Source organism: Hyla sarda, chromosome 2, assembly GCF_029499605.1.
Source record: "Hyla sarda isolate aHylSar1 chromosome 2, aHylSar1.hap1, whole genome shotgun sequence".
NCBI lineage: Eukaryota > Metazoa > Chordata > Amphibia > Anura > Hylidae > Hyla > Hyla sarda.
In genome coordinates, this window is record NC_079190.1 from 506812048 (window position 1) to 506827385 (window position 15338).

Below are 15338 nucleotides of genomic sequence, written 5' to 3' on the forward strand. Positions count from 1 at the left end.
TCCAGGGAAATCCTCACATTGTACAGATCCGTCCCCGGCTAAATATTGTGTCCTTGGAAATGTTTTCTGCATTGATCGCAGTGTGGACGGCGTCCATCTATAACTACAGCGTGCTGAGCCATGAGAGCGGAAAAGAGTGGTATCACGGGCTTAGATACGTAGCTCAGAAGGAATCACACATGATTAGCTTAGATAAAGCGGTCAGAAAAATGTAACACAAAGTATCACACATGACAGATTTACAGTATATACTTGGAAGAACAGACAGTATCACTTATAAAAGGCTTAGATACAGAAGTCAGCATCACATATAAACAACTTAGACACAGTAGACAGTATCACAAATAAAAGGCTTAGATACAGAAGTCAGCATCACATATAAACAGCTTAGATACAGCAGACAGTATCACAAATAAAGGGCTTAGATACAGAAGTCAGCATCACATATAAACAACTTAGACACAGTAGACAGTATCACAAATAAAAGGCTTAGATACAGAAGTCAGCATCACATATAAACAACTTAGATACAGCAAACAGTATCACAAATAAAGGGCTTAGATACAGAAGTCAGCATCACATATAAACAGCTTAGATACAGCAAACAGTATCACAAATAAATGGCTTAGATATAGAAGTCAGCATCACATATAAACAACTTAGACACAGCAGACAGTATCACAAATAAAGGGCTTAGATACAGAAGTCACCATCACATATAAACAACTTAGACACAGCAGACAGTATAACATATAAAAGGCTTAGATACAGCAGACATTTTCACACCTGACAGGCTTAGATACATCAGTTATGAAGAATGCCTGGCTCAGTATCACACTCACTAGATTAGATACACTGGCTCAGTATGACATTTAATAGACCCTGGCTCCATATCACAATTATTAGATTATAGACCCTGGCTCTGTATCACACTCATTAGATTAGATACGCTTGTTCAGTATGACATTTGATAGACCCTGGCTCCATATCACACTCATTAGATTAGATACACTGGCTCAGTATGACATTTGATAGACCCTGGCTCCGTATCACATTCATTAGATTAGATACACTGGCTCAGTATGACATTTGTTAGACCCTGGCTCAGTATCACACTCATTATATTAGATACCCTGACTCAGTATGACATTTGATAGACCCTGGCTCTGTATCACACTCATTAGATTAGATACCCTGGCTCAGTATGACATTTGATAGACCCTGGCTCTGTATCACACTCATTAGATTAGATACCCTGGCTCAGTACAACATTTGATAGACCCTGGCTCTGTATCACACTCATTAGATTAGATACCCTGGCTCAGTATGACATTTGATAGACCCTGGCTCAGTATCACACTCATTAGATTAGATACACTGGCTCAGTATCACACTCATTAGATTAGATACCCTGGCTCAGTACGACATTTGATAGACCCTGGCTCAGTATTACACTCATTAGATTAGATACACCGACTCAGTATCACACTCATTAGATTATATACACCAGCTCAGTATCACACTCATTAGATTATATACACCGGCTCAGAATCACACTCATTAGATTAGATACACCCATTCAGTATCACACTCATTAGATTAGATACCCAGGCTATGACATTTGATAGACCCTGGCTCAGTATCACACTCATTAGATTAGATATCCAGGCTATGACATGTGATGGACTCTGGCTCAGTATCACACTCATTGGATTAGATACCCAGGCTATGACATTTGATAGACCCCAGCTCCGTATCACACTCATTAGATTAGATACCCAGGCTATGACATTTGATAGACCCTGGCTCCGTATCACACTCATTAGATTAGATACCCAGGCTATGACATGTGATGGACTCTGGCTCAGTATCACACTCATTAGATTAGATACCCAGGCCTTGACATTTGATAGACCCTGGCTCCGTATCACACTCATTAGATTAGATACACCGGCTCAGTACCACACTCAGTAGATTTGATACACTGGCTCAGTATCACACTCATTAGATTAGATACACCGGCTCAGTATCACACTCATTGGATTAGATACCCAGGCCTTGACATTTGATAGACCCTGGCTCCGTATCACACTCATTAGATTAGATACACCGGCTCAGTACCACACTCAGTAGATTAGATACACCGGCTCAGTACCACACTCAGTAGATTAGATACACTGGCTCAGTATCACACTCATTAGATTAGATACCCAGGCCATGACATTGGATTAGATACCCAGCTCCGTACCACCCGTGGAGGACGCCTTCCTCCTGGATGCTTCTGGAAGGAGTTCATTGTTGCGTCTTGTAAGTACCAGCCAGTGACACTGATTTGGGGAGCGAAGAGCCAGCTGGGCCCATTGAAAGCTCTGCAGAGGTTTATGGAGCATGAAGGGAAAGTGAGTGGCCTTCCGGGCCTGAGTCTATTATTCCTTGTGTCACAATCCTCTCCGCACAGCAATGCTGCCCGAGTCCTCTCCATGTCCCTGATAATGTGCGGTGCAGATGTAGCAGAGCCGAGTCCGTCATCTGTGCAGTTTGTGCATTCGTCAGTGTGTGATCTGTGTCTTGTTGTGGGTGAAGGAATTGCTTAGATTTGTAGTTCTACAAACATTTCTGCTCGTATTTTAGCTTGTGCATGATTGGTCTCCCCTTTAAAGGGGTACTCCGCCCCTAGACATCTTATCCCCTATCCCGCCGCTGGGGACCCCCGCGATCTTGGCTGCTGCACCCCAAACATCCGATGCTCGGCTCGATCTTCGCTCCGTGCCGGATGACTGGCGATGCAGGGCAGAGACTAGCCACGCCCCCTCAATGCAAGTCTATGGGAGGGGGCGTGATGGCCGTTACATTACGAGCCTTCAGCGATGCACCTGACGCTCTAAACGAACGCCGGGTGCAGCAGGGAGATCGCGGGGGTCCCCAACAGTGGGACCCCCGCGATCAGACATCTTATCCCTTATCCTTTTGGATAGGGGTGGAGTACTCCTTTAATTTAATGCCTACCCAGCTACGACTCTAAAGGGTGGGGGGGTTATACAGTCATGGCCGTAAATGTTGGCCCCCCTGAAATGTTTCTATAAAATGAAGTATTTCTCACAGGAAAGGATTGCAGTAACACAGGTTTTGCTATACACATGTTTATTCCCTTTGTGTATATATATATAGATCTCCTCTCCTCTGTGTATATATATATATATATATATATATTGCAGTAACACAGGTTTTGCTATACACATGTTTATTCCCTTTGTGTGTATTGGAACTAAACCAAAAAAGGGAGGAAAAAAAGCAAATTGGACACAATGTCACCAAACTCCAAAAATGGTCTGGACAAAATTATTGGCACCTTAACTTAATGTTTCGTTGCACACCCATTGGAAAAAATAAGTGAAATCAGTGTCTTCCTATAACCATCAATAAGCTTCTTACACCTCTCAGCCGCAATGTTGGACCACTCTTCCTATAACCATCAATAAGCTTCTTACACCTCTCAGCCGGAATGTTGGACCACTCTTCCTATAACCATCAATAAGCTTCTTACACCTCTCAGCCGCAATGTTGGACCACTCTTCCTATAACCATCAATAAGCTTCTTACACCTCTCAGCCGGAATGTTGGACCACTCTTCCTTTACAAACTGCTCCCGGTCTCTTATTGGACGGCGCCTTTTCCCAACAGTAATTATAAGATCTCTCCACAGGTGATCAATGGGATTTAGATCTGGACTCATTGCTGACACTTCAGAACTCTCCAGCGCTTTGTTGTCATCCATTTCTGGGGGCTTTTTGACGTATGTTTGGGGTCATTGTCCTGCTGGAAGACCCAAGATCTCGGACACAAACCCAGCTTTCTGACCCTGGGCTGTACAGTGCCACCCAAAATCCATTGGTAATCCTCAGATTTCATGATGTCTTGTACACATTCAAGGCCCCCAGTGCCAGAGGCAGCAAAACAACCCAAAACATCACTGACCTCCACCATATGTCACTGTAGGTTCTGTGTTCTTTTCTTTGTAGGCCTCATTCTGTTTTCGGTAAACAGTAGAATGATTTGCTTTACCAAAAAGCTCTATCTTGGTCTCATCTGTCCACAAGACGTTTTCCCAGAAGGATTTTGGTTACTCAAGTTCATTTTGGTAAAATGTAGTCTTGCTTTTTTATGTCTCTGTGTGAGCAGTGGGGTCCTCCTGGGTCTCCTCCATAGTGGGGTCCTCCTGGGTCTCCTCCATAGTGGGGTCCTCCTGGGTCTCCTCCATAGTGGGGTCCTCCTGGGTCTTCTCCATAGTGGGGTCCTCCTGGGTCTCCTCCATAGTGGGGTCCTCCTGGGTCTCCTCCATAGTGGGGTCCTCCTGGGTCTCCTCCATAGTGGGGTCCTCCTGGGTCTCCTCCATAGTGGGGTCCTCCTGGGTCTCCTCCATAGTGGGGTCCTCCTGAGTCTCCTCCCTAGTGGGGTCCTCCTGGGTCTCCTCCACAGTGGGGTCCTCCTGGGTCTCCTCCACAGTGGGGTCCTCCTTTGGTCTCCTCCATAGTGGGGTCCTCCTTTGGTCTCCTCCATAGTGGGGTCCTCCTGAGTCTCCTCCATAGTGGGGTACTGCTGGGTCTCCTCCATAGTGGGGTACTGCTGGGTCTCCTCCATAGTGGGGTCCTCCTGGGTCTCCTCCATAGTGGGGTCCTCCTGGGTCTCCTCCATAGTGGGGTCCTCCTGGGTCTCCTCCATAGTGGGGTCCTCCTGGGTCTCCTCCATAGTGGGGTCCTCCTGGGTCTCCTCCATAGTGGGGTCCTCTTGGGTCTCCTCCATAGTGGGGTCCTCCTGGGTCTCCTCCATAGTGGGGTCCTCCTGGGTCTCCTCCATAGTGGGGTCCTCCTGGGTCTCCTCCATAGTGGGGTCCTCCTGGGTCTCCTCCATAGTGGGGTCCTCCTGGGTCTCCAGATAGTTCGCGCTGACACTGATGCTCCCTGAGCCTGCAGGACAGCTTGAATATCTTTGTAACTTGTTTGGGGCTGCTTATCCACCATCCGGACTATCCTGCGTTGACACCTTTCATAAATCGTTCTCTTCCGTCCACGCCCAGGGAGATTATCTACAGGGCCATGGGTTGTAAACTTCTTCATAATGTTGTGCACTGTGGACAAAGACAAATCTAGATCTCTGGAGATGGACTTGTAACCTTGAGATTGTTGATATTATTCCACAATTTTGGTTCCCAAGTCCTCAGACAGTTCTCTTCTCCTCTTTCTGTTGTCCATACTTAGTGTAGCACACATAGACACACAATGCAAAGACTAAGTGAACTTCTCTCCTTTTTATCTGCTTTCAGGTGTGATTTTTATATTGCTCACACCTGTTACTTGCCCCCAGGTGAGTATAAAGGAGCATCACATGCTTGAAACAATCTTATTTATCCACAATTTTGAAAGGGGCCAATAATTGTGTCCGGACCATTTTTGGAGTTTGGTGACATTATGTCCAATTTGCTTTTTTTCCTCCTTTTTTTGGTTTAGTTCCAATACACACAAAGGGAATAAACATGTGTAGAGCAAAACATGTGTTACTGCAATATATATATATATATATACAGAGGAGAGGAGATCTATATATATATACACAAAGGGAATAAACATGTGTATAGCAAAACCTGTGTTACTGCAATATATATATATATACAGAGGAGAGGAGATCTATATATATATACACAAAGGGAATAAACATGTGTATAGCAAAACATGTGTTACTGCAATATATATATATATACAGAGGAGAGGAGATCTATATATATATACACAAAGGGAATAAACATGTGTATAGCAAAACCTGTGTTACTGCAATCCTTTCCTGGGAGAAATACTTCATTGTCTAGAAACATTTCAGGGGAGCCGACATTTACGGCCATGTCTGTATGACAGGTTTAATATCCAGCTCTGCAGAGCGCTGGTTCTAATTGAAGAGATCTAGTACAGGCAATGCCTCATGGGAAAAAATATGCAAATGAACTCTGCCCCACTGTTGCAGGGCATGATGGGAGTTTTGCAGCACCTGGAGAGCTGCAGGTTGAGGAACGTTGCCAACCATGAACTTCACTACCTAGATTGAGCAGCAATGACCAAGCTTTCTGTGACTTGCATGAGAGTTGTAACTATCAAGAGTTTTGTGCCTCGGTCAGGATGGGAGTTTTGCAGCAGCTGGAAATGTACAGGTTGAGTGAAAAATAACCAGGAAATGCACCATCTAGATTGTGCTGCAACCATCAAGCTTTCTGTGCCTTGTATGTGAGTTGTAACTGTAACGGTTTTGGGGGTGTCCACCTAAATGCCTGTGGTCCCTTACTCTTGCATTGCATAAGGGAAAATAACCATGAATAACATAACATAGACTGTATGGTATACAATAGCACAAAATCAGGTAAATACAAAATGCATATAGGTCTCGCCTTAATCTTTGCCCTAGCAGCTGATGGGTGCCTTCTGTTGGTGCACATTAAATAGATGGGACGTATACAAAGTCCTGCTCCACAGTGTCACTTAATATGTCCGCAAACAGATCTCAGGGACTTATATTGGTATGTGAGATCAGATTGCCCTTTTGGGGGACAGGGAAGATAGGGTTTCAGGCTTACCCTTCCATAGGCTCTAAATCAGTCAGTCCAGCTTTAAAGGGGTACTCTGCTCTAAACACCTTATCCCCTAACCAAAGGATTCTGGGGACCACCATGATCTCGGGCCGACAGCGGCTTCCACGTTCCTGACGTCATGCCACACCCCCTCCATTCATGTCTATGAGAGGGGGTGTGACGGCTAGTACAAAGCCGTTACACCACCTATCATAGATGTAAATGGAGGGGGCGTGACGGCTGGCTGCGTCAGTCATCGGGCACGGAACGGAGTTGGATCCGTGCACCGAATGACAGGGGTCATCCTTTGGATAGGGGATAAGATGTTTTCAGCGGAGTACTCATTTAAAGGGGTACTCCGGTGAAAACCTTTTTTCTTTTAAATCAACTGGTGCCAGAAAGTTAAACATATTTGTAAATTACTTCTATTAAAAAATATTAATCCTTCCAGTACTTATTAGCTGCTGAATGCTACAGAGGAAATTCCTTTCTTTTTGGAACACAGATGACATCACGAGCACAGTGCTCTCTGCTGACATCTCTGTCAATTTTAGCAACTGTGCATAGCAAATGTATGCTAAGGGCAGCATGGTGGTTCAGTGGTTAGCGCTGCTGCCTTGCAGTGCTGGGGCCTTGGGTTCAAATCCCACTAAGGACAACAATAAATAAAGAGTTATTATTAATATTATAATAACGTCAGCAAAGAGCACTGTGTTCGTGATGTCATCAGAGAGAATTCCAAAAAGAAAAGAATTTCCTCTGTAGTATTCAGCAGCTAATAAGTACAGGAAGGATTAAGATTTTTTAATAGAAGTAATTTACAAATCTGTTTAACTTTCTGGCACCAGTTGATTTAAAAGAAAAAAGGTTTTCACCGGAGTACCCCTTTAAGTTCTCTTCACCATTCACTGAGCTTTTCCTGCTACCAGCACTGGATCTTGTTCAACCTGCTAGCAGATTGCGTTCAGCTGCTTCATGAACTCTTTGAACCAAGGCCCCTCACATACTGCCCCTCTTGCCCTGCTGTAACTGAAAAATCCAATATGGCCACAAGCACATGTCCACAAAACTTCTCCTTCCCCAGCTTTGGTTACTGCTCAGTTCATTTGCTTGTTCCATCTACTGGACGCTTTGTGTAATTGCACGGTAACATAATAATCTCAGGGGGTTACATCATGAATCTTGTGCCACTGTCATGGTGGGAGTTGTAGTTTAGCAACAGCTGGAGTGCCACAGGTTGGGGGATCACTGCATTTGGCAAATAGGGGCTTGATCCCTCCAGAGTGGATGTTTTATTACTTCAGTAGTGAAGGCTTTGCAGTCGACACTTGACATTGGGCTCTATGGTCCCATTTTGTGACACCACTTGACATCTTCACACAGTAATTCGGCTTGTTGGATAGGTGCATACTATGACATATAGTCTATATCAGTGTTCTCCAAAGTGGGGACCTCCAGCTGTTGCAAAACTGCAACACCCATCACTTTAAATTTATTTATTTTTTTTTCATTGTATTTATTATTTTAATTAATTAATTAGTTTATTAAATAAATAAATAAATTAATTAATTAATTTATTCAATCATTTATTTATTTATGTTATTTGGTTATTATGGTCAGTGCCAGGGTTCAAACTCACATCTTGAACCACAGGGGTCCTGAGTTAAAATCCAGCATCTTTTTTTTATTTTTTTTTTAATTCTCCATTATCAATATAAACCACTTAAATTCACTATTAACCCAACGGATGTCATACATTCCAGTGAAACAGCGCCTCACTGTGGCCACATTATATAACACACCACAATTCGCTTTGTTCATTCTTTGTTTTCTACCTAAACGTCCTATAGCTCCTATCTATCTATCTATATATTATAGATATTTTTTGTATATATATATATATATATATATATATATATATATATATATATATACTACTTTTGTTTTTTGCATGAAATATTATAGCATCATTCCCTTTTAACCGAGACCAGAACAAAAGGACAAACGTGAGCGTGCGATATTCAATATGCTGTCGTCTACATAATTCGATGCGGGTAATAGACCGCTGTGTAATGTGAAGAGACCTCCGCTTGCCGTAAGCATTTTTGTGTGTTTACAAGGTGAACCGGACGGGCGTCCCAGTAATGGATTCTTGTTTTGCGCAGGTTTCGTGACCGCCCTGCAGGTGATGATGGACAAGGATAGCATACAGGTGGCCCGCGGCCAGTCTGCGGCACTCTTTTGCACATTCACCACAAGTGCAGCGCTCACCAACCTCAACATCATCTGGACTGTGACCCCTCTGTCTAATGCCAACCAACCTGAACAGGTAGAGTAAGGGTTAACTTCATCGAAAAACAGAGCTTTTTTTTCTTTCACAAACCGCTCCCTGTCTGTCTCCAGGTTGGATGGGGTTCTGCAGCTCAGTTCCATTGAAATGAATGGAGCCAAGTTGTAAGACTACACCCAACCGGGGGACAGACAGGGAGTGGTTTTTTAAATAAATTAGCTCTTTTATCCGATTCCTGGATAACCCCTTTAAAGCACACCTACTTTTTTAACATTACATAAAAGTTATTAAATGTTGCCAAAACGTTTTATTGTCATGGTTACTCCTTTTTTTAGTTACACCATACTTTATACTGCAGTCACTGTTAAAGCTGTTGCCCTTTGAATATAGAGCTAATCGTTTAGTTACATTTAATTTACCTTTTATTTTAAGTCAAAAACACAATGTATGAACACATCCAGGAATCGAAAAACAGAGATAATTTCTTTCAAAGACCACTCCCTGTCTGTTTCCAGGTTGGGTGTAGTCTTACAACTTGGCTCCATTCACTTCAATGGAACTGAGCTGCAGAACCACATCCAACCTGGAGACAGACGGGGAGCTGTCTTTGAAAGAAATTAGCTCAGTTTTTTTAATTCCTGGATAACCCCTTTATGGATAACCCCTTTAAGGCCCCTTTCACACTATCTTTGTGCCCACGTTTTTTTTTTTTTGCCTTTAACAGCCGTTAATCCTGACGGGGCACAACAGGGACAACAACGGCTCCTGACGGCTTCTATTTACTATATTGGGGTCCATCGGGCGCCGTTGTTTTTGACGGGAGTAGCGGGAGAAAAAGACATCACATGATGTATTTTTTCTCCTGCTATTCTCCCGGGGTTTCTCGACGGACATCGCACTGCCGTGTCGCAACAGCAGTGTGAAAGAAACCTTAGTCCTGCAGGAACACATGGGAATGGAGTTCCTGCACTTTTTCCACAACAGGATAACCGTTCCCAGTAGCAGGAGTCCTGCGGGGCTGGAGTGGAAATCTTTGGTGAGTTTCCACACGGACGCCACGCCCCCTCCCATAGACTTGCATTGAGGGGCGTCCCTCTGCCCCTAGGACAGATCTGCTGCCTCCTATATATTAATTGAAATATTCTCTCTCTTTTTTTCTTCAGATCATTATATATCAGGGGGGGCAGGTTTTCACCACGGCGGCCAATTTCCAAGGACGAGTGGGTTTTATGCAAACCATGCCGAGCACCAATGCTTCAATCTACATCAACAACACCCAGCTCTCCGACACGGGGACCTACCAGTGTATGGTCAACAACTTCCCCGATCGAGCACTGCGCAATATCGGAGTAGTGGGATTTACCGTCTTAGGTAAGTCTCGCGACAGCCATTATTTTGGGCCATCAGGATGGGACACATGGGTATCTACTCCCTCTGTCTGGCTATACTGTGTCCCCTCAGATAAGATCAAGGGGTTCAAATTTATTTTATCTTCTTCTTTCTTGTCCAGTGCCTCCCTCTGAACCCCTCTGCAACATTCAGGGATCCCTGGATATTGGGAGTGATGTGACTCTGACCTGCAGCTCGGAGGAAGGCATCCCCAGGCCCACCTACCTGTGGGAGAAGGTTGACAACAATCCGTTCCTTCCTGCATCAGTAACACAAGGTGAGTGCGTGGACCCATAAGGCGACTCCGTGTCGAGAGACAGAAAATTAGACTAGACAGGTTAAAAGGTGAAGAGGATAAAAACCAAAGTGCCAAAAAACTCAAATTGATCTGGTCCTTATGGGGTTAAAGGTCTTATCCAACACAAGGTGGCTTTAGTACTTACCTGCCGGACAGTAATGGACATGCTTAGGAAGGATCCTTGCTTGTCTTGGGGCTAAATGGTTGTGTTGTCAGTCCACCATAACGCTGCTGCTTTCTTTTTGTGAAATGGCTATTACCTGTTGGTGTTCCCTCCCTCCAACTACAAGTCCCATGATCACTCAAGGGGTCATGGGACTTGTAGTTGGAGGGAAGGAACTCCAACAGGTATTAGGCATCTCACAAAAAGAAAGCAGCAGCGTTATGGTGGACTGACAACACAACCGTGGGAGGTCACTTTCCTCCCTCCCACACATCAGCCACCCCAACGATTGAAGCACAGCTGAGCTCCCTTCCATGTTGTACTGTGGTGAAACAACAATTTCCTGTGGAGAATAATCTTCCCGCCCACCCAGCAGTCGCTCCACTCATTGAAGCACAGACAGGCCGCCTTTCAACACTTGACTAGTGATGTAATGTCTCGGGCCGCACTGTAACCTGGGAAAACCTGAGACAACACTCATTTTGTATGTGGTTCAAAATAAACATCGGGGCAAAGATCACTTAAAGGAAAACTGTCAGCTTGCTCCCCCCGCACTAATAAGTGGTACTGGCTGGTAGTGCGGGGGGAAGATGATCAGTTTGATGCCTACCATGCCCGGATCTGCCGCGCCAAAAAATCTTAGATTTTCTGTATATGCTAATTAGGTGCTAACTGGCACAGGCGGGGTTACTGGCACTCTGACGTCAGCGCAGCTCATCCGCAGCACCGCCCAGCTCATCAATATTCCTCCCTCCGCCTCTCCCTCTTCATTACAGAGCGGGGAGAAGAGGGAGAGGCGGAGGGAGGGGAGGAATATTGATGAGCTGGGCGGCGTTACGGACGAGCGGTGCTGACGTCAGAGTGCCAGTGACCCTGCCTGTGCCAGTTAACACCTAATTAGCATATACAGATCCGGGCACGGTAGGCATCAAACTGATCAGCGTCCCCCCCGCACTACCAGCCAGAACCGCTGGTTAGTGCAGGGGGAGCAAGCTGACAGTTTTCCTTTAAGTGATCTGTGCCCCGATGTTTATTTTGAACCACATACAAAATGAGTGTTGTCTCAGGTTTTCCCAGGGCGCAATGCGGCCCGAGACATTACATCACTAGTCAGGTGTTGAAAGGGGGCCTGTCTGTGCTTCAATGAGTGAAGCGACTGCTGGGTGGGGGATGATCATTCTCCACAGGGCTACAGGAAATTGTTGTTTCACCACAGTACAACATGGAAGGGAGCTCAGCTGTGCTGCAATGGGTGGGGTGGCTGATGTGTGGGAGGGAGGAAGCTGACAGTTTGGGAGACAGAATTGGGAGTCCAGTCACCAAACACAGATACAGACACTATATTATGAACTACACTTACTTTAATAAAAAAAAAAAAAAATTAAAAAAACAGAATACCTCTTTAAGAGAGTGCTCCTAATCTCAGCATGTCACCTGTATAAAAGATGACTGGGAGCCAGAAATTTCTTGCTGATTTATAGGGGATCAAATACTTATTTCACAGACTAAAATGTGAATCAATTTATGACTAGTGTTAAGCACCAATATTCGTAATGCAAATTTTTATCGCGAATATCGGCACTTCGCGATTTCGCGATTATTTAGAATATAGTGCTATATATTCGTAATGATGAATATTCGGGTATTTTTTTTTTGTCTTTTTCACATGCAAATTTTTATCCGAATTTTCCATGCGAATAGGGGGTCTATCACGTGGGTCTGTTTTTTTTTTGTTTTTTTTTTTTCACATGCAAATTTTTATGCAAATTCTTTGCGAATTTTCGCATGAAAAAAAAAAGTGAATGAACATAGCGAATATGCGAATTTCGGGAACATAGGACGAATAATTGTCAATATATTCCCGAAATATCGCAAATTCGAATATGGCCCCTGCTGCTCATCACTATTTATGACTTATGGGAAATGCTTTTTTATTTTTCCGGATTTTTTCGTTCTTATTCCGACGGTTAAAATTACAGAGGGATCATCAGCAGGGGGTCAAATACTTTTTTCCCTTCGCTGTGCTGTAGCTCCGCACTGGAGCTGTATACATAAAACGGATAAGAGATTTTCTATGAAGACCCCCGTGCGACCCCCGTCGCTTCATTTAAAAATTTTTTTTGTTTTTTTTAAATGCGTTGGAGCAAGAATATAAATAGTTGCGAAAGTATGTGCACCCTTCAGTATCCACCGTGCCGCGTCACCCCTCAGTCCCTTCGACTTGTCTAGAATTTGCTGACAGAGACGTCGCTTGCAAAGCATAAAATTAATGAGTTTTCCCGTATCATAAATCACAGATCTGGTGCGTAATGACTCACATTGTCGTTACTCATTTCCTGCCGGACCCCATGATTTACATGTCTCCGCCATACTGATAGATACCGCCTAATAACGCTTCGTAATTCAGGGAGCCTTTATGATTTCCATTGATTGAAGTCAATGGTCATGGCGGAGGCTGAGAATCCAGCCTGTTCTTATTATACAGTGTCTGGACCTTTCCTATAACGCAGTATAGACCTGCAGATGTTGCAAAACTACAACTCCCAGCATGCCCGGACAGCCGTTGGCTGTCCGGGCATGCTGGGAGTTGTAGTTTTGCAACATCTGGAGATCCACAGTTTGGAGACCACTGCTCCAAATGAGCTCTAAAGAAGTGGCAACAATGTATTCAGCTACTCTGCACACTTCACTGTCGCCATAGAAACAGACTACAAATAAACCATGTGTAGTCAGATTCTCCCTCATAGGGCTGGTGCAAGGATTTTTGCCGCCCTTGACTCCATTTGCCTGCCCTTTGACATGCCCAACCTTAGTAATAGGGTGACACACTGTAACAAACCCCCTACTCATATAATCTCCTTACTACTGGGGTGACACACTGTAACAAACCTCCTCCTCATATAATCTCCTTACTACTGGGGTGACACACAGTAACAAACCCCCTACTCATGTAATCACCTTACTACTGGGATGATACACTGTAACAAACCTCCTCCTCATATAATCTCCTTACTACTGAGGTGACACACTGTAACAAACCTCCTCCTCATGTACTCTCCTTACTACTGGGGTGACACACTGTAACAAACCTCCTCCTCATGTTATCTCCTTACTACTGGGATGATACACTGTAACAAACCTCCTCCTCATATAATCTCCTTACTACTGGGGTGACACACTGTAACAAACCTCCTCCTCATGTAATCTCCTTACTACTGGGGTGACACACTGTAACAAACCTCCTCCTCATGTAATCTCCTTACTACTGTGGTGACACACTGTAACAAACCTCCTCCTGATGTAATCTCCTTACTACTGGGGTGACACACTGTAACAAACCTCCTCCTCGTGTAATCTCCTTACTACTGGGGTGACACACTGTAACAAACCTCCTCCTCATGTAATCTCCTTACTACTGGGATGACACACTGTAACATACCTCCTCCTGATGTAATCTCCTTACTACTGGGGTGACACACTGTAACAAACCTCCTCCTGATGTAATCTCCTTACTACTGGGGTGACACACTGTAACAAACCCCCTCCTCATGTAATCTCCTTACTACTGGGGTGGCACACTGTAACAAACCTCCTCCTCATGTAATCTCCTTACTACTGGGGTGACACACTGTAACAAACCTCCTCCTCATGTAATCTCCTTACTACTGGGGTGACACACTGTAACAAACCTCCTCCTCATGTAATCTCCTTACTACTGGGGTGACACACTGTAACAAACCTCCTCCTCATGTAATCTCCTTACTTCTGGGGTGACACACTGTAACAAACCTCCTCCTCATGTAATCTCCTTACTTCTGGGGTGACACACTGTAACAAACCTCCTCCTCATGTAATCTCCTTACTACTGGAGTGACACACTGTAACAAACCTCCTCCTCATGTAATCTCCTTACTACTGGGGTGACACACTGTAACAAACCTCCTCCTCATGTAATCTCCTTACTACTGGGGTGACACACTGTAACAAACCTCCTCCTCATGTAATCTCCTTACTACTGGGGTGACACACTGTAACAAACCTCCTCCTCATGTAATCTTCTTACTACTGGGGTGACACACTGTAACAAACCTCCTCCTCATGTAATCTCCTTACTACTGGGGTGACACGCTGTAACAAACCTCCTCCTCATGTAATCTCCTTACTACTGGGGTGACACACTGTAACAAACCTCCTCCTCATGTAATCACCTTACTACTGGAGTGACACGCTGTAACAAACCTCCTCCTCATGTAATCTCCTTACTACTGGGGTGACACACTGTAACAAACCTCCTCCTCATGTAATCACCTTACTACTGGGGTGACACACTGTAACAAACCTCCTCCTCATGTAATCTTCTTACTACTGGGGTGACACACTGTAACAAACCTCCTCCTCATGTAATCTCCTTAATACTGGGGTGACACACTGTAACAAACCAGAACATATAGCCCGGTGTTTCCCAACTAGTGTGCCTCCAGCTGTTGCAAAACAACAACTTCCAGTATGCTTCGGCTATCCGGGCATGCTGGGAGTTGTGGTTATGCAATAGCTGGAGGCACACTGGTTTGGAAACACTGGGTTAACT

At 44.5% G+C, this 15338-nt stretch overlaps 1 protein-coding gene across 1 annotated transcript in view; it reads left to right on the forward strand.

Moving 5' to 3' along the window:
* Positions 1–15338, forward strand: part of IGSF11 (immunoglobulin superfamily member 11) — a 317231-nt gene that overhangs the window by 295037 nt on the left and 6856 nt on the right. The window contains exons 2-4 of the mRNA XM_056559906.1: positions 8776–8939; positions 10064–10271; positions 10411–10566. Of these exons, the coding sequence (XP_056415881.1) occupies positions 8776–8939; positions 10064–10271; positions 10411–10566 (528 nt within the window). The remainder of the gene's footprint in view (positions 1–8775; positions 8940–10063; positions 10272–10410; positions 10567–15338) is intronic.